Consider the following 21,142-nt stretch of genomic DNA (forward strand, 5'->3'; position numbering starts at 1 on the left):
ACCAGATAAGTGTTATTGTCAGTTTTGGGTGCTGGAGGTTGTGGTCATTTGTGAGCTAATTATGGGAATTAAAAATGACAGGTTTCATAATTTACGGCATTCAAACTATCGAGGTTGCACTGTAGTCAGTAAATCATAAGTAAATTAAGCATGCAATTAACATTCTCTCCACGCAACCTTGATATCCTCATTACTGATTACAACACTACCTTTATCATTCTTTATGTAATGTTCACCAACAAATATACATGTTTTTTCACTGCATCCTCTAAGCTATTCTAAATACTGTACTTCATCCCAGCCAGCAGCATTATTTAACTTCTTTAACCCCTATGCGCTGGGTGTTGGTCTGGATCGACGCAAAAGGGGTAGATGGAGACTGCTGGGTGTTGGTAGCAACCGCATATGTGTTCCCGCCACAGTTTGAAGTGGCCGTCACTTGATCTCGTCACCAAGGGGTAGGGAGAGACTCCTGCCACCTCATGCAAGTGTAACTCAGTCTTCTCTGTGACTTAGCTAAGTGCTGAACAATGTTTTCTGAAACCTCCTCGTCCAATTCTGTACCCGCCTCAAGTGGACTCTTGCCTCATCCACCCCTGCCAAGCCTTTGCCCAAGAATACAGTACTAGGAGAGGGCTCAGTGATGGTGCCACAGGGTGTGCCTTGGACGCCACTGTGTCTAATTTGCCTAGCAGTGGAGAAGTCATCATGTTGGATGCGAACACAAAGTCGGGCACACACACGAAGACATTCTGATTATAGTGCCAAAAGCTACTCATCTTCATTCCTTACTCATCAACGTGACCATCTGCAGACCTGATGAATGATGCTTTCATTTGCATGTTGAAGAGTTAGTGAGCAATAAAGTCTTAAATTTGTTTCCCTAACTGCTACACTTTCTCAGATATGAAGGTTTGAAAAATGGCTATTTTGGGAAATATAGTCATATGGATAGGGCAGCTGTACCAAAAAAATCCCAGCATCTAAGGCTTAAAACGGATTCCTGAGCCAGTGTCTTAGTCATATATATATATATATATATATATATATATATATATATATATATATATGTATATATATATATCTGTATATATATATATATATATATATATATATATATTGCTCTCTTCCAGCATATGTCTGGTTACAAAGTACCGTACTTGTCCATATCCCCACCCCGTTTCCATTCCGTACACCATCTTTTTTCTCTTATTGTGGCCTTAATATCCATATTCCACTTCCAAGACACTTTATGCCTTGTTGGTTCCTAGGGTTGGGCTGATAAGCAATTCTGCCAATTACCGATTAATGCGTAGTCAGTAATCGGCCAATACTGTTTAATCGGTAAATTATTAAGAAATCTTAAATGCGATTCATCTTCATGAAATTATTGGTAGCACCTTAATGTTATTTTCGATTATGTTTACTGCCAACTGCCATCTCCTGTATGCAGAGTAAATAGTTTTAGTCATCTGCCACTCTTCTGTAATCTAGTTTTGTTGTGTTGCAATATCTTGTTCTGTGCATCCTGATTGTAATTTGTTAGAAATTGCCATTTTTCTTGTTCTTGTGGTGATCCTAGATGCTACTAAACATGGTAGTGTACAGAAAATGTATTGATCTTTATGAAGAACTATAACAGGATCAAAAACTTGGTTCTGTCTATCTCTTCTGTAATATGAGAAATGGTAAAAATAAACAGAAAGAGCACATAAAACTAATACAGATAATGTACAATAACTAATATACATTTGTATAGGAACTTGCTTGAAATAAAAGCTTTGGAGAAAGTTATCAGAGTTTTGGTAACATCACCATACTCACATGCTGACATTAATATTTTACGCAACTTAGTAAAAATGACAGAAATAAGGTTCTTCAATTAAGGTTCCTCAATTAACTGGCCCCCATTAATCGATCAAGAGGCCAATTACCGATTAATCGACAAAGCGGCTGATTAATTGGCCCAACCCTAGTAGTTCCTTTGTCAAACTGGAAGTCAGATTGGCACTTTCAGGAGATTCTTCTCTAGAGAATCATACTGCTCAGTTACACCCCAGTCATGGCACCACATTCTGCCACCCCTCTACATGTCTACATAAGAAGCTTCCTTCACTTCCTGGTTCTTCAACTTAAAGAAAAGCTGTGAGCAATACAGGAATAGTGCAGTATCATGAAATTAATGTTTCTTCTCCTTTACAGATTAAGATATGTAGGTTATAGTGTATTCTTTCGATCTTTTCTATGAAATTTCCATGGCAGTTTTTTTATGCTGCATGATACAGTACAATCCCAGCTATCCGGTATCCAGACAAACGGGATACTCAGAACAACGGGAAAATTCAAGGGCTGGTAAAAATGTCAGTAAGTTATAACTGTGCGCCAATTTGAATGGACCGCCAAACCGCCATTTGATCGTGTCACGCGAGGCTGGGTGAAGTCAGACAAAGCGAGGTGAAAGCATTTCCAGCTAATGTAAATCCCTAGCAAATCCTCTTAACCACCCCTCCTCTCCCCCTCTTTCCCCTACTTGAATTCAGTCATCCTCCACACCCTCCAAAAATCACCAGTCTGCATTTTGCCACCAGACAGTAAACAAGCTCTCTTGCTACTGTGTTCCACTGACAGACGGTAATTTGTACACTCCAAAATGCCTTAAGTGCAAACTAAATGTAAGCGTATCGTGCTTACCTTGAAACAGAAGCTGGACATATGCAACAGACTTGAAAAAGGCGAACATTATAAAACACTAATGGCTGAATATAAATGTTAATAAGAATGAAAGTTTACTTTATTGGAAGAAAAATAAATAAATAATATGCCTGCATTTCATACATACATCATTTATTTTATTTTCTGCAAAACAGCAGAGTGGCGGGTGAGGGGTGGAGTGATGGAGGTCAAGTGGGGAGGAAGTCAGAAACGTAAACAAACTCACGTAGGGGCACAGGTGTCATGATAATTCTACAGTGCAGTCTTAATACATCATCAGTTCAGTAATAAATCTTCAAGGTTTTATTTCTTTATTTTATTTTTCAATTTTTATGAGTGCAGTACAGTGCTCGTCAGAAGTATGGAGCGCCCTGCGTCCCTCCTGAGAAACAAACCTTTCAACATTGAAAAAACATATAAATAATGCATTTTATTTACCTTTAGTGCTTCGTAGGGTAGCCTTTACGTTTCTTCACGGACCTGAGACGTCTTGGAAGTGAAAGGGCGAGGCTCCTGAGGTGCTGGAGGGGTATTTTGTCCCAGGAGTCATGAATGGCGGCTTCCAGCTTAGGCAGAGAGCTCACGTCCTTCCCTTGGAGACTCTTCTTTACGAAGTACCAGAGGTTTTCAATCAGGTTGAGGTCTGGGCTATTTCCTGGCCAGTCTGTCATGAATGATACCTCACAGTCACGAAGCCAATTGGTGACCGATTTGGCCTTGTGAGCAGGTGCACCGTCCTGCTGAAACACTCGTGCACCTGTTAGCTCGAAGGAGTCTGGTAAATGATCACACAGAAGCTCCAGGTAAACATCCTGATTCACTCTGAGGTTCTTGGGAAGTACAACAAGCTTCCCCAAACCCTTCCCTGAGAAACAACCCCATACCATGAGTGAATCAGGATGTTTAACTGTGCTTTCTACATACCGTGGGTCAAGTGGGTCACTACCTTTGCGTGCTCCTCTGTTACAGGTAACACTAAACGTTGCCTCATCAGACCACAACACTGACAACCATTGCTTCTCACCCCAGTTTAGATATTTATTAGCAAAGGCAAGCCTACGAATTCTCTGGCTGCTAGAGAGAAGAGGCTTTTTCACAGGCCTGCGACTTGTGTAACCAAGCTCATGCACCCTACGAGACACTGTTCTCACTGACACCTCACCAAACACTTCTGGGTTGCTCTCCTTAATTTTCCTTGCACTCACACGAGGATTAAACTCCACTGCACTTTTTAAAACATTAACAGACCTTGGGGAAGTTTTCCTAGGCCTACCAGACCTCGGTTTCTTTGTGGGAACTTCACCACTGTTTTCCTCCCGAAACCGCGCACACCAACGACGCACTGTCGATCGTGCCACACCAACCAATTCACTAATTTCCTTTGTCTGGTGGCCTGCCTCCTTTAGAGCAATGATCTGGGATATGATTTCACTCGATAGTTCACGGGTAGGTGCCATAACAAAGTTTTAAAGGCCAAAACACTGCGGGACACTCGGTAAAAAATGGCGCAATTTGAGAGGGACACTCGGCGGAGTTCCTCTCTCTCAGGCAGCCCGTGGGCGACTGAGGCGGGAACCAACCAGCGTGTCGGAAGGCCTCAGGCTACCGTGACGTCATGCTCGGAGCTCAAACTTGTGGCTCAATTCTTACCCCCAAAAATGGGTGATTCTTTTTGGGCCATAAGTATTGCGCGCCCGGCGGACAACGCTGAATACTTCTGACGAGCACTGTACATATAATGAATACAGTAATTCGGTAAACAATGGACTGGTGCAATTTGCAGTACTGCGAATTGCTAGACATTGCACACGTCCGTTATGACCATGGTGTGTGTTTACAAGGCAGTTTTTCAGGCGGAATCTCTTAGTGTAACCCCTAATGTGACTGGTGAGTACCTGAACTGTATTTACTGCTGTGATAGCCTTTGTATAGATTTGACTTGAAAATCAGAAATACGGGAAAAATCTGTAACCGGGAAGGTAAATTCCCAAAGCCACCCGGTTAACTGGGATTGTACTGTAGTTCTCACTTTCCCTGCCAGTTTTCACTGAAAGGTTTGGTATGTAGGAGAGGGGATGGCTGTCTCTCTTCACTATCCCTTTTTCAATTAATAGAATTAATAAGGTTTCATATTTATGGTCTCCTCTGTAACAAAAATCCTTGAAAAGACAACAAGGTCTGTTGCTGTTTACTTTCCTTTGTACTTCTTCATAATACTGAAGAAAAAGTAGAAGGATTTACTGTGTGGAAAAGAGTAAGTGTGCTGGAACTCTCTCAACCCACAGTAACAAATATATGTCAGGTAATGTACAAGCAACTCTAGATTTAATAGCCCTTACACTTTGGGAATGGCCTTTATATTTCATCTGCTTATGTCCTTGCCACTGGGAAAACTCCCAAGGTCTGAGGGTTAAGGACAGATACTATACTTTGACTCTTCACAAGATGAATTAGTGCTGGTGAGGAGTGACAAAGGTATTGATAATAAGTACACGTCATGTGACACTGGCCATGCTTTTTCATATGAACCTGAAAATCCTACAATATCAAAACTACTTATATAAAAGCTTATTATTCAAGGTATTAATTACCAAAGAAATTCGTATACATCAAATGTGCCTCCTGTACCATTTTTGAAACACTGATCATTCCTAAATTATTGATCAGTATCAGTAATTGCCAGTAAATCAATAATGTATATAAAATGTATATATTTCATGTATATACACCCTTTACCTGGTATATACAGTATAAAAGTATACTGTATACGATTCTTAACAGATCATTCTTGATAAACATAATGATGTCACTTGCTGAGCTGCCTCACTCTGTTGTAGGTGAATGAATTTCTAAAAACTACATTCTGCAAACTCATACTACTGCTATGCTGTACATAAAATATATCTACTATTTACCACTACTTTCATGAAGGCATACTTACATATATCTACAACTATACATTATCATCATGAATGATGATTTAATGACTTCACCCTGTAAGTATTCATTTATATATATATATATATATATATATATATATTATATATATATATATATATATATATATACACATATATATAACATATATATATATATATATATATATATATATATATATATTATATATATATAAAGTTTAAATCAATTTCTAATTGTCAACCATCAATATATACTTCACATTAAAAAATTTGTCTTTCTCTCTTGGGATGTGAGGTTGCATCCAAAGTGTTTCTGCACAACCATTCTTTGGATATGAAACTGCATCCAAAGCAAGAGAAGGGCTGTCAGAAAAGACCAAGAGGACATTTCTTGTACTTCCCTGGCTTTTTTCCTTTGTTTGAAAGCATAAAGAACATTTGTACAATAACACTTTGGCTGCAAGTCTGTGTCCAAAGAGAGGGAATACAGTATGTTAATAACAAACACCAATGATTTTGTACAACATGATGTGACAAATTAATAAGTTAATACAAATACACAAATATGATAAAATTTGTTCTGCTTACAGCTTAAACCATTAACATCCAACAGCTGACCTTGGCTCCACTTGATATGCATCTTCCTCTATGATGAGTCAGGGCCAGACACTCCACTGGCAAACTTTGCCAACCCTCTCGTCACCAACTCCTCTGCTACATCAATATCCTGAGGAAAAGGCAAACTAAATTTTACCATATGTCTACAGGAACAGTGGGCCCCTGAAACAAGAAGCAATTTTGTTATGTTTGGCCCACACACTGAGGTGGTTTGGCCATGTGGAGAGGATTGAGTGAGAGACTGACAAGGAGAGTGTATGAGAGTGGAGGTGGAGGGGGGGAGAGGGAGGGGGAGGCCAAGGATGAGACGGAGGGATGGAATGGAGAGGTATATGAGAGAGGGGGGTGTGAGCTGGAAGCAGGGCAGTGAAATGACAGGGGACACGGCGACATGGAGGCGATTTGTTTGTGGCCACCTCTTACGGGATTAAGGCGTCTGGCAATAGATAGGCAGATAGACAGATGTCTGGCATGTACCTAAGAACCATATACTGTACCTCAGCCCCTTCAAACCAATATAATAAAACTAATATGTTGACTACAAACTGAGAGAGTTAGAAGATGGAAGGAGGTGTGGTAGGCCAAGAAGAAAGGTCGATATACAGGAAACTCTCAACTGTCCATCGCAATTCAGCCATGCCCTACGCCGAATAACGTGAAACACCAGATACTGCATATCCCCCATCAGCTCAACATTCAGCATTGAGCCAGATATTGTGTTACTATCTGTCTCAAAATTCTATCCTAAAAACTTTCCCAGAAGTAAAACATGAAAAATATGCATAAAATACAATAAAATAATGATACAGTACAGTAATACAGGGCCGGCTGGCTAACACTTTCGAGCTGGTTGATAAGCCTCAACGCTGGATAGTGCATACAACCGCCAGTTATGACCCATTTCAGTGCCAGATGTTGCATAATTTCACCAGATATTGCTTTAATAGAGCTGAGCCAGCAGTGCCAGATGCTGCATTGGGCTGGATGTTGCGGCAACAGCTAACTGAGAGTTTAATGTACAAGGTAAATGAGTGAGTGAGAAAAAGGGGTACAGAACCTGTTGCAGCTAGGGAACTGACAAAAGATCAAGCTGATTGGATGAATTTTATGTGGAGTATATGACAGGGGTCTGACACCCCCCTTTTGACCTGACGGTTGTCAGATTTATTCTGTCTGATTGGTGAATGTAAAGGTACGTGCAAATTAAGTTCATGGCCTATCATGTGGAGCCAGGCTTCTGGGTCTTGACTGGGTGAATGGGAGTGGGGTTCATTCGACTAGGCAAACTTTAATTAATAACTCATTCTACCAAGTTCTTTCTGGCTCACTGGACCCTACCTTACCCCACTTGAGGGTGTGAAAGGAGGTCTGGATGATAATGATATTAACCTTTCACTGATCCACCTGATGAACAAGCCTACGCCTTTTCTATCCTTAACGACCTAGAGGATATAAAGGAGCGTTGTGGTGTTGATGTGGATGTGATAGGAAGCATTATGAGGAACACACTGAGGTGGTTTGGCCATGTGGAGAGGATGGAGGGTCAAAGACTGATGAAGAGAGTGTATGTGAGTGAGGTGGAGGGGGAAAGAGGGAGGGGGAGGCCGAGGATGAGGTGGAGAGATGGGGTGGAGAGGTATATGAGAGAGGGGGGTGTGAGTTGGGAGCAGGGGAGTGAAATGGCGGGGGACAGGGCGACTTGGAGGCGATTTGTTTGTGACCACCCCAAACGGGATTGAGGCGTCTGGCAATAGATAGATAGATAGAACGACCTAGAGCGGCTTGCACAGCACCCTACCTGTATCCCTGACTGCCTTGCAGAGAGAGCTCAAACATACTTGACCTCTTCCTTACAACTAATCCTTCTGCTTACAATGTTAATCTTTTCTCTCTGTTGGGCTCCTCCAATCACAACCTTATCATCTTAACCTGTCCTATCGCTCCGGTACGGCCTGCAGACCCTCCAAAAAAACGTCGTCTGTGGCACTTTGGAACTGCAAAATTGGGAGGCCCTCAGGCAGTACTTCCTTGGTTTTCCCTGGAATGATATTGTTTCCATGGCTGGGTGCTATCTGAGTGTGCCTTGTGCATAACGGAGGTTATTCTCTCAGGCATGGAAGCATACATTCCTTTCTCATATCCTTTAACTCATGCAAGAAAGCCTTGGTTTAATCACATTTGTTCTAATGCTGTCTGCAACAAGGAGAGGGCCTATAAAAGGTACCGGAGCCAACCCACCCCCGAATCACATCTTGCTTATGTTTCTGCCCAGAATCGTGCTCTGTTCTTCGCTCTGCTAAAAATAATTTCATCCGTACTAAATGCTCTCAACTCTCCAACTCGAATTCTTCCCGCTCCTTTTGGTACCTTGCCAAAAACCTTTCTAACAACTTTACCTCATCATCCTTCCCTCCTCTTTTCTGCTCTAATGGCTCTGTAGCTATTTCTTCTACTGATAAAGCAGATCTCTTCGTTCAGACTTTCTCCTCCAATTCCACCTTAGACAGTTCCGGTGCTGTTCCTCCATCACTTCCCCCCTCTGACTTCCTCATGGCTGACATTAAAATTTCTTCAGCTGATGTATTTTCTGCCATCACAGGCCTCAATACTAATAAGGCATATGGGCCTGATGGAGTCCCTCCTGTTGTTTTCAAGAACTGTGCTTCTGTGCTTAAACCCTGCCTAGGCAAACTCTTTATCCTTTGTCTATCAACTTGTACCTTTCCTTCTTGCTGGGAGTTTGCTCTCATTCAGCCAGTCCCAAAGAGGGGTGACCATTCCCAACATTCTAACTATTGTCCAACTGCTTTAACGTCCTGTATCTCAAAAGTTTTTGAGTCAATTCCTACCAGAAAAATTTTAAAGCATCTTTCCTATCACGACCTTCTTTCTGATCATCAGTATGGGTTCCATCGGGGACGCTCCACTGGGGATCTTCTCACCTACCTTTTGGACTCCTGGTCATCCTCCTTTTGGGACTTTGGAGAAAGCTTTGCCATTGCACTTAACTTCTCAAAGGCTTTCGATCGAGTCTGGTACAAATCTTTAATTTCCAACTGCCCTCTTGCAGTTTCTATCCTTCTATCCATGCCTTCATCTCTAGCTTCCTTTCTGGTCGTTCTATAGCCGCTGTTGTAGATGGCCATCGTTCTTCTCCTAGATCCATCAACAGTGGTGTTCCTCAGGGCTCTGTCCTATCACCAACTCTCTTCCTTTTATTCATCAATGACCTTCTAAGCTGTACATCTAACCCTATCCACTCATACGCTGATGACTCCACCCTTCACCTTTCCATTCGGTTCCCACAATGTCTATCTCAGCAGCTCCTTCAGCAAACAAGTGATGAAGCTATAGCACACTTAATATCTGACTTGGCTCGTATCTCTGACTGGGGTAAAAATAACCTGGTTGTTTTTAATGCATCAAAGACTCGGTTTTTACACCTATCAACCTGACAAAATCTTCCACAGGTATACCCACTAATGTTTAATAATATTCGGCTTAATCCTGCATCATCCTTGAACATGCTTGGGGTTTCATTTACTCGGGACTTATCTTGGAAAGATCATATTACATCTCTTGTAAAATCTGATTCCAAGAAATTAGGTGTGCTAAGCCGACTCTGTTCCTTCTTTACCCCTGCACAATTGTTGACTCTATACGGGGATTTTATCTGCCCCTGTGTGGAGTACAACTCTCAAGTGTGTGGAGGTTCCCCACATACAGCTCTTCTCAACAGGATGGAGTCAAAGGCTTTTCGTCTCATTAACTCTCCTCCTCTTACTGACTCCCTTCAACCTCTGTCTCTTCGCCACACTGTTGCATCTTTATCTCTTTTCTATTACTACTTCAATGGTCACTGCTCCTCTGAACTGTCTGCATGCATTCCTCCACCTCTACGACGGGCGTGTAGCACCCGTCTAGCAGCAAACTCTCATCCCTTTTCTGTCCAACTCTCTAATGCAAGAGTTAACTGTTACTCCCAGTTCTTCATTTATGCAACAGGTCAACTGGAACTATCTCCCTCTGTCTGTATTTCCTGCTTCCTATGATCTCCAGTCTTTCAAACGCAGTGTGTCCAGGCATCTCGAAATGATCGGATCTTGAATTTGGCTCTCTCTTGTATTCTGTTTTTCTCTTGGAAGGAACAATTTTGCGGGCTCATGGGCTTTGGTTCCTTCTTCCTCATTAGAAAAAAAAAAATCTAGGCTGATCTCCACTCTCAAAAAAAAAAATATATATGACACTAATTTGCCAACTGATATGCTTTCTGAGCACATACTTCAGTATATAGAGGTAAAACAAACATTAACATAGATGTTTCAAGCAACAAATATGGTACTCAGCTACCATATTAGCCAAATGCCACCTTCCCACTAAACACCACATACAACTCCAACTTACCTACTAACGTGCTTTCTAAAGACATACCCTACTACAGGAAAGTAAAAACCAATATAAGACTGTGACATAAATGAGGCTTAAAGCCATCAGGACTATCAGGTACGGTAATATGTTAACCAAACTGACAGCCTGAACACCATTTTCCTGCTAAAAATCAGTATACAACTCTAATTCACTGACTGATGTGCTCTGTAAAGATATACCCTACTAAACAAACAAAAAACAGACATAAGACACTGATATTAATGAACTCATAGCAACCAATACTGTCACAAATAATGTCACCACACAACCGATTTAAAACACTCTTGGGGTATTCTGCCGATATCAATCCGTGCATGTTCTGACAGTAGCACGTAACTGGGAAATGGGCCACAACCAGGTCAATGACAGAAATGAGAACAGTGCATCTTGGAATTGTATACTGCTGGGGCCCACTGTAGAGTAACTTGAACAGCTAGCTATCCCATTGTGTTGTCCCCTTTAAAATATAAGTTCAGTTATTTGCATCACTCTTAAATGTTTTACAAATCAACAAATATACAAGTTGTCATGTAGGTTATGGCACTCCAACAAGATGTGGTTCATAAGGGTTTAGGTCAAAGGAAGAGATGAGGTATGCAGTATTAACAACATAATTTTGCTCGAGGTGCGTTACAGTTCACTCTCACCTTAAATATCTTGAAAGAGTAGCCTTGCCCTGAACCCCTGCTAAACCTATCACTTTGTTTATAAAGTCTCAAACATGCTTGCTTCAAATGGTCTTGTCATCTTATGGTGGCTCTCCATGCTGCTCAATGTCTAGAAGTCTCTATTCAGTCCTCTAACCCTAAGGTCACACTCTACAGTCTCATCCCAAATCTTTTCAGTCTGCTTCTCTTCTTCTACCCTCAATGTTCACACCTCTAACCCAGATGTCATCTTCCATCTTCTCCACATGCCCAAACCATCTCAATCTACCCTTTCCCAATACAACACTTATAACGTAATCCCCTGTTTATCTGTCTTAATTCAGCCAAGGCACTGGTGGATAATGTATTCCGATGGACAATGTCATACAACCCTCCTCCCCAACCCCTATAAAACTAAACAGCTTTATTGCTTTTTCTTTTGGCTTAACAATTCAGAGTTTCTTAATTAATTATATTCCCCACATAGCTGTTAATATATCTTTCTAACCTGACAGGTGAGTGAAAAATACATGGAGATATGGGCTTGGAATGTAGTGGGTCAATGAGAATATATCAGTTACAATGGTAACGGTGACCAACCTCCAGTCGCACCAACCCCAAAACGTAAATACTGTATGTTCTACAGGGTCCAAGTCGCCTACAAACTGTCTCAGCAGATATCGGTGATGAAGATGAGCTGTTGATTCTACTGTCAAAATTATTCAGAATAAATTGGAGTCTTCACAGGATCATTTTAGCATTAATTTAGCTAAACAGTAACAAGAACTCAGTGGCTGAAGGGAGAGCTCACCATCCACTCACTTGATGTAGTGCTGCTCTCAGGTGCCTGTCCTTTCTTCTCTTCCATCCTTCTTTCCATTCTTACTCTTGTCTCTTTCCTTCATTCTTTCCTCTTCTTTCTGTCTACAGGTGACTCTACAGTGACATGCCAAATGGTTTCCTGTACACCAGGACACCATTTACTATGCTCAGTGGTAACTATATAACCAAATTATGATGCCTGGTGGTTTAGTGGGTAATTAAGGTGCTCCAATTGGATTGTGCTGGTGCAGGTTGATATCCAAGGGATGGCTGGAATTTATTGCTCATGCAATGCCACTCAGCGATGAGTGACGCTGGTCACTCTTTTAAATATCTGGACCAACTTCCTTAGCACGAGGCTCCTACACTCCTCACGGAGCAACACTGGATTAGATGGTGAATGAATGCATGATGTAACATGAACTGTTCCTAGAATTATGAGAACTGCTTTATTCGTAAGGTCGGAAACTCATGATTAGAACTGGTTAATTATGAGAATTTCATATTCAAATGGACAAAAATTAATTGTTAAGAATGTTGGCTCACTAGCTGTCAGAAACATGAAAAAAAAAATTGTCTGGTTCACTATCAACATTAGAATAATTGGTATACACACTGCCTATCCAGTCCCTTCAGTCTTTTAGGGGTTAACATTTATGCACTGGGCAATAAAAGTGAGAGTACTATGATGGATTATTATAGGGTTTAATTATTGTCGCTTTCATATTTTTTTTACTGATTAAATTTGTACTGTCTATGAGAGATGTCACAATTCTTGTAATCGTAAAAATAATGTATATGTGTGTCGAGCGCTAGTGAATTCCCAATGGAAGAACTGGCACTTTTGAGAAACAAAAGACCAGGAAGGATCCAATGATGTATGTATGTCAAGTTCAAGTTTGAGAAGGTGAAAGTGGCTGTGACTGTAGTGTATGCACTGTGTGATGACAGGAATGAGAGAAAGAGGCTTTGGGATGAGCTGCATGAAGCAGCGGGAGAAATGCCAAGGAGCTATAAAGTGCTCGTAATGGGCGATATGAATGGATGAGTAGGCACTGGTCCTGAGGATGACATAATGGGTTGTAATGGTGTACCAGGAGAAAATGATAATGGGAAGTGACTGAAGGATATGTGTCGGTAAAGGAGGTTGTACATTTGTAACTCTTATTTCAAACATAAAGATGCACATAAATATACATAGTACAGAGGGAACATGGATTGTATTGAAACGAGTCTGACTGATTAAGTGCTCGTAGAAAGGTCAATGCTGGGATTGGCTGCTAATACGAGAGCTGTGAGAAGACGATGTGGAGGTAGCTGAGAGAAGTGAAGTGGACTACAAGAGTCAGGAGCAGTCAGGGAGAAAGACTGAAAGTTTAGAAGCTGAGGATCAAAGAAATGGCAAATGAATACAGGACCAAAGGGGAGGAGGTAGAATCAGTGAATTGGAATGAAATGGATTTGGACAGCCTGCGGAGTGCATACAGAAATACAGTACCTCAACTTACGAACGTAACTGGTTCCCAGAGCCCATTCGCAAGCTGATTTTGTTTGCAAAATTAAAATCCCTTACAGCACTACACACAGGCTACAACATCAAAAACACTGTACTGTTCACTGATCTGTTGGTAAGGTTTTAAATGTTCTTATGCAGTTTATATTGTATTACGAAAGATAAATGCATAAATTAACACAAGAAATACACATGAAAAACATACAGTATAAGACACAACTCTGTTCCTGCTATTGTCCGATGCTTATTTACAACTGACAAAAGATGATGGAACGTCTACCACCAGGGAAGATGTGGATGTGGCATGCATTTCATTTTGTTTTGTTAGTTGTAAATATACATGAGATATAAGCAATAACAGAGTTATTTTATACACATTACTGTAGCTCACCTCAGGGCAGACATAGCAGGACTTGCAGGAAGTGAGAGGAGGCAGGTGGAGGAGTGAGTTAGTTGGAAGATGCATTGAGGATAAAGCAGTGGGTGAGTCAGGATTTTTGGGAGAAACAGGCTGAACATGCTTCATTATTTCGAGTTTTTGTTCCAAAAAGATAGCACGTCGCTTCCTAGATGAGCCAAAAACACCACTATCAACATGCTTGCATTTATCAGCCATATTAAATGGAGTGAGAGTACTAAAAGCACAATGAGCAGCAATCTTTTCTCCTCCAGGTGAACAAAACATAAACAATAGATGGCGGGTTGGCCGCCTAGCAACCCGCCACGCAACTACTGTCACCCGCCACATTCAAAAGCGATCCCAACTGGCTGCTGCAAGCTGAATTAGTTTTTTGTGGTTACTTTCGTACCTGTGAAATGATCGTTATTTTCTTCGTGTTTGCATCTTTGAAATGCTCGGATCTTGAATGCTTGTAAGCTGAGGTATATTTGTACAGGGATTGCTTAGTTAGGAATGCAAATGCGGTGTGTGGTGTGGCAAGTGTAACAACAAAGAAGAAAGGTACAGCATGGTGGGATGATGAGGTTAAGACAGCAGTGCAAGAAAAGAGGAAGAAGTGGCTAGAGTGGTTACAGGACAGGGGTTCAATTAAAATAAGAACTGAATATATTGTGAGCAAGATGCATGTAATGAGAGTAGTAAAGAGGAAAAAGAAGGTAAATGATGATCAAGGAAGAAAAATTAATGCAAATTACTCTGAAAAAGGGTAATTTACTCTGGAAAGAGGTGAGGATATGTAGTGACAGCGGAAAGAAATGTGAAAGTGTGAAGGATGTAAGTGGCAGATTATTAACCCACTGGGATGAAGTAAGGACCAGATGGAAAGAATATTTTGAAAGCCTGATGACTGGGAATAGAGACAGCAGAGTGGCTGTAAAATTGGTTTTAGGGGTGCGCAGAGAAGGAATGCACAGATAGGAAACGTGTCACTTGCACAGGTGAAGAGCTCTGTGATGCAGCTGAAAAATGGGAAAGCAGTTGGGGTTGAGGAGGTGTATGCACAGATGATTAAGGCAGTGGAGAAAGCGGAATGAAGTGCTTGCTGGAGATATGTAAAAGGGCAAGGATGACTGAAACTGTGCCAGCAGAGTGGAAAAAGGCTGTGATTGCACTCTCATACAAAAATAAAGGTGAGTGAAGTGAGTGCAAGAATTATTGTGGCACAGTTTACTGAGTGTGGAAGGGAAGGTATATGGAAGAATTATTATACAGAAAGTAAGAGAGATATCAGAAGTCTTAGTGAGCGATGAACAGGGTGGCATTAGGAATGGCACAGGATGTGTGGATCAAACATTTGCGGTAAGACAGATAGAGAAGAAGGCTTGTGAGAATGACCATAAGGTGTTTATGGCATTCATGGATCTGGAAAAGCATACGACAAAGTAGGCAGAGAAGGATTGTGGAAGGTTTTACGCACGTACGGTGTACAGTAGATGGTAAGCTGCTAGGTGCCATCAAGAGTTTTTATGATCGTAATGAAGCATGTGTAAAAGTAAATGGGCATCTAACCTAAGTGAATGGTTCACGATCAGTGTGAGCGTGTGACAAGGGTGTGTGATGTCCCCATGGTTGTTCGACATATATATGGATGGGGTGATGAGAGAAGTAAAAACACAAGTAATGGAGAAGGGGATGGCAATCATTAAATGAATGTTGATGGATGGTATATCTCTAATTCGTTGTATGCTGATGATGCAGTACTACTTGCAAATACCAACTGGTAGACTAGTACAGTTTTGCTAAAGTCTGCGAGCGACGTACCTTAGGAGTACAGTACTGTATTTGCTGGTGCATATGGCCAATTTGTGTATAAGACTACTCCCAATATTTCCATACAAAATGTGGGTTTAGAGGTATTCTCTGTGCATAAGATGAGCCCCAGCTCTTTAGACACTGGAAGCTTGCTGCTCCAGTAACCCCAGTCCTTTATCACTCTTCCCACTGACTAGTGAAGTGATACTATTAACACGCTGCTAAGCAACACAGTCTTTGGTTAGGTTCTACCTTAAGCCAGCTTCTTCTATGGGTTTTACAGGCTATCTAAGCTGCATGTGCCACCTCCGATATCTAAATGGGTTATACTTTTAATATTCAAGTATAAACTCATACTGTATTAAAAACTTAAAATCACATTACTGTGAATTTTATACAATAGGCTAAAGGAAAGTTACAGTTTACTAAAGTCATCACGTCAATTGTCAGTGATTAAAAACCTTCAAAATCAGTATCATCCACATCTGACATCATCAGTTCATCAACTTCATCCTGGGTTGAAGTTTGTAGGTCTTCACTGTAAGGATCAAACTCTGAATTCAAAGGTGTAGCTTCGGCATCGGCTTCCTCTTCCTCATTCACCCACAAAATGTCATCTTCTATGCCATCCACTGAACTGGATATTCCACATTTGTTGAAAGAGTTGATGACTGTTTCCACAGAAACATCATTACATGCCTTGATAATAAAATCACAGCTCATCCAGACCCAAAGCATGCATATTCCTACCATTTGTATACGATCGTTTACCGCTAATCATCCACTTGTTCCAATGCTCATGGATGCGGTCTCTGAATGGTTTATTCAGACAGACATCAAGTGGTTGTAGGACTGACTTTAATCCACCTGGAATAACAGCAATGTCACTGTTGTTTATCTATCTATCTATCTATAGCCTGACGCCCTAATCCCACAAAGGGTGGCCGCAAACAAAATGCCTCCAAGTCGCTCTTTCACCTACCATTTGACTGCCCTCCCCTCAACTCATTCCCCCCACCCTTACATACCTCTCAACTCCATCCCTCCACCTCATCCTCAGTCTCCCCCTCCCTCCACTTCACCTACATACATCTTCTTGGTCAGTCTTTCATTCTCCATTCTCTCCACATGTCCAAACCACCTCAGTGTATTTCTCCTAATTCTCTCTGTCACATCCACATCCACCCCACAACATTCTTTCACTTCTTCATTCATCAACCTGTCCCCCCATGTCACTCCACATGATCCTCTCAGGTAACTCATTTCTACTGCTCTCATTCTTGCCTTGTTCCCCTCTAGCAAGGTCCACGCCTCGCTTCCATACGTCAGGGTTGGGATCACTATACTATCATGCAGCGACTTAACTTCCATACTCACCTCCCTATTCCTCATCACCGCTTTCAGTGAACCAACAACCTTCCTTCCCTGCTGTACCTTTTCAAGTACTTCATCCCCAAAACTTCCAGCCTTACCCATCACACTACCCAAGTACTTGAATGCACTCGCATTCTCCATATCCTCACCATCCAACCTCACTGCATTCTGTGACTTCATTCCTCTCAAACACCATAACTTTACTCTTGTTTATATTAACTTTCAGATTCCTCTTCTTACACACCATCCCAAACTCATTCACCAAACCTTGCAACTCCCACTCATCTTCACGCAACAATACTGTATCATTAGCAAACAGCAACACTGGAATCATCCACACCTCACCCTCATTCATTGTTTATCAGTGCTGGTAATGAGCCCTACTTCAGGTCTGGCAACCCCGGGCTCGGTGGTAAACAACCAAGCCGGTTGTTCTCAGATTGAGACACACAATGGTGTTCATGGTGTGGGTTCAACAGGTTACTCACCTTTCTTATGTCCTCATGGCTGTATCCATGGAGATATTTTTAAAATAAAAATTTGCCTTCATATAGCAAACAAGTTGTGTTTGATGATGACATCAGTAATTTCAACAGTTTTTGACAGTATATGTACTATATTCAGCGAAACAATGGTCATGGTGAGTATGGCGATGTTCCCTATCACACCTATGGATCCCATAACCACAGGATGTAGAAGTTAGGATATTATACCAGGTGTTTAGAATGACCCCCAATTCAGGGCATATTTTTATGAGGTTCAAGAGTCGCCCTATACACCGGTAAATGCAGCAAATGTACAATAGAGTAAAGTGATGGTTACTGGGAGAGAAGGGGAATCCCAATGTGATGTCAAAGTGAATGAAGAGAGACTGAAATTGGTGAGAGTTAAAATACCTGAGTTACTGGGTACAGTGATAGAAAAGAGAGGAAAATGTGCAAAAGAAGTGGAAAGTAGAGTGACACAAAGAAGGGAAGTAGCTGGTGTATGAAGGCCTTGATAAGAAACAGAGGCATGAGTATTGCAGCTGCATGAGGCGTACATGAAGGAATGTTAGTGCCATCTTTAACATATGGATGTAAGACTATGGTGTGGCATGAAAATGAAAAGAGTAAGAGCAGTGGCGATGGGACTGCTGAGGAATGCATGTGGAGTATAGAGAGTGGATAGGATACAAAATAATGTGATTTGTGAAAGATGTGGAGTGAGGAAGTCTGCGGACACCACAACTGAAGGTAGTGTACTGAGACGGTATGGTCATGTGGAGAGAATGGATAACAACAACAGACTGGTGAAAAAGATATATCTGAGCGAATCAGAAGGAGGAAGGAGGCAAGGTAGGCCAAGGAGAAGGTGGAAAGATATAGTGGATGAATGAGTGCAGAAGAGAGATATGGAAGTCGATGAGGCTAGGGGACTGACAAGAGACCAAGCTGTCTGGATGAACGTTGTTAGAAGTGCATGATCAAGAATTTGGCACCCCCTTTTTAACATGACAGCATCTGGACTGACTCTACTGGATATGTTTATGTGAAGCTACAGAATGTGGTGAATGTTTTTAGCATATCAGACAAAGCCAGTACTCCAGGGGCTTGAATGATGAGTGAATGGATGCGTGTGGCCTACTGGATTGGGCAAGTTAGAGCCAGGACTCTGGGGGCTTGAATGATGAGTGAATGGATGCACGGCCCATTGGATTGGGCAAACTTAGGTTGCCTGGATGCGCTACTCCTCACCCTGCCCTAGGATGGGAAAGGAGGTCCAGATGATGATGATGATGAATACTGTACAGATCATGACGCCTAAGGTTAATTAATCTATTTCTATGTAGGTACATATATATCAACAAAACTTAAAATTGATTAGACAAATATTATCACAAGCAAGTAATATTGTGCATCATCAGCAAAGTAAGGCAAGGAAAACACCAGACATTCTGCTATGTCCATTGTCTGTTGTTTCTGTTTTCTGCAGTGTGTGCATCATTGTTTTTTTCTAACAAAACTACATAACTAGTACATAACAAAATACAAGTCAAATATAACACTTAATGGGAGCTGTACAACTGAAAAATATCAATCTTCTGCAAATACTAACCATTGGGCCATTTGTATCAATTATTTGTACACATGGTACGGTGTTGCCACCTGCCTCCTGTCGATATCCCACAACTTTCACCATTACTGAGCGCCACTGTGCAGCATATGTCAACTCCTCAAATGCATCTGCAGCTTCATCTCCCTCAGCACTCCTAAAAGTGAGAGATCATACAGCAATTTTTCCTTATCCTTTTGGCTGCTCATTACATGTACAGGCGTAGACAAAAGAAACAAAGACACTGCCTCAGTCTAGGCACAGAAGAACTAAGTCACTTCTGGCTGACAATTTACAATGGGGATAGTAAGGAAAAGGCATCACATGGGGATATATGAGGGTAAGGTGCTACCACTTTCCCACCCACCCCACCATATCTAATCAGCCAAAAATGTCCCAGTGTCTGTGTGTTTAGACCATGGCCGTGTCTCTGTTTCTTTTCTCTGTACTTGTACAGCAAAATTTTCTGGGCATACCAATGATTAAAAAGACTTTACCACAGTTAAGGGGCTAAAGAGTTAAAACTGAATTACACACACACACACACACACACACACACACACACACACACACACAAAGTAAGAATATTAGCACACATACAGTAGAACCCTTCAAACTCAGACTATGGTGGGGGAAAAAAAAAAAAATCAAGATTGTAACCATACACACAGTATAACTCTTCAAACACAGACTATGGCTGGGGAGTGGGGGGGGTTCAATTATGAAGCTGCTTAAGTTTTGGTAAATACCAGGTAAATTTAAACAGCCTCAAAAAGTGTTTTGTTCACATTATATTACGATGTGTAATGTTACGTCTTTTTCTAAATCTAAATTGGTACCCTCATAAATTCATATGCTTTGCAAGATTTTCAGGGGCTGCTTGAATTTCAATGACTCTAACCCCAACACCCACTGAAAAATGTTGTAAGAACCATTTATAAACTGACTCTTCTAAATTTTCATAATTTAGCTTTCCAAATTGCTTCACAGTTGATTGTTCACTGCCAACACCAACCATGGCTGCATTATTCAAAAGCTTGTCTTTGGCTTTCCATATATAAGAGACATGCTGTTTCAATCACAATTTGGGTGGAAAATGCCCCTTTGTCTTGCTTTTCAAGGATTTTCAGCTCTTAGCAGATAGACAGATTCTTCTCTTTACATCTGGAGGCAGGCTTAGACTCAGGGTCAAAAGCCATCCTGGATGACATCTTTACTGTATACCAGTAGTGTATATTTATCTTGCCTGTAAAAAAAATAAATAAATACAGTAGAGAGAATATCAATCACCTTAAACATGTATCTGCAATCAGGAGCGTGCTTGTCCGAATCATGTGCTGGTTATTTTATATGACTCATAATCATCCAAGTTACATCAAATTTGTCCTCCCAGATTTTTTTGTCCAAGCAATGTATGGTCTGAGTTAGAGGGATCCTATTGTACAGTGAGACCTCACTTTAACAAACCCAATTATACTGAACTTCAGACAGACAGTAATCCCTCGATTACCCAACGTCCATTATCTGAATGATCCATAATTCAGACGCTGTGATCTGGGTGTATGAAATCATTATACATAAAGTTTGCCATTTTATCCAGACAAAATGACTGCATCTGGATGGAAATTACAGAAATAGTTTCGCCCGCCTGGGAGGGAATAGCCTGGTGGTGCAGCAGTGTCTGGCTCAGTAGTTCCCCCGGCGTCTGCCAGAGCGCACCTGCCTCTGCCTCAGTTCCCACTCTGTGACTGTGTTTATTGGACACTCCATACGGTTCTCTCTTAGATGAACATGGTGGCACACA

At 41.3% G+C, this 21,142-nt stretch overlaps 1 protein-coding gene across 1 annotated transcript in view; it reads right to left on the reverse strand.

Annotated features, from left to right (window-relative positions):
• Window positions 1-6,276: 6,276 nt before the first annotated feature.
• The window catches only part of LOC145414919 (tudor and KH domain-containing protein-like), a 94,421-nt gene continuing 79,555 nt past the window's right edge, over window positions 6,277-21,142 (reverse strand). The window contains exons 9-10 of the mRNA XM_080284335.1: window positions 19,342-19,495; window positions 6,277-6,357 (exon numbers count right to left, since the gene is read on the reverse strand). Coding sequence (XP_080140461.1) covers window positions 6,277-6,357; window positions 19,342-19,495 — 235 coding nt within the window. The remainder of the gene's footprint in view (window positions 6,358-19,341; window positions 19,496-21,142) is intronic.

The sequence above is a fragment of the Coenobita brevimanus genome, chromosome 101 (genome assembly GCF_032717465.1).
Source record: "Coenobita brevimanus isolate Jiangsu-jjx chromosome 101, ASM3271746v2, whole genome shotgun sequence".
NCBI lineage: Eukaryota > Metazoa > Arthropoda > Malacostraca > Decapoda > Coenobitidae > Coenobita > Coenobita brevimanus.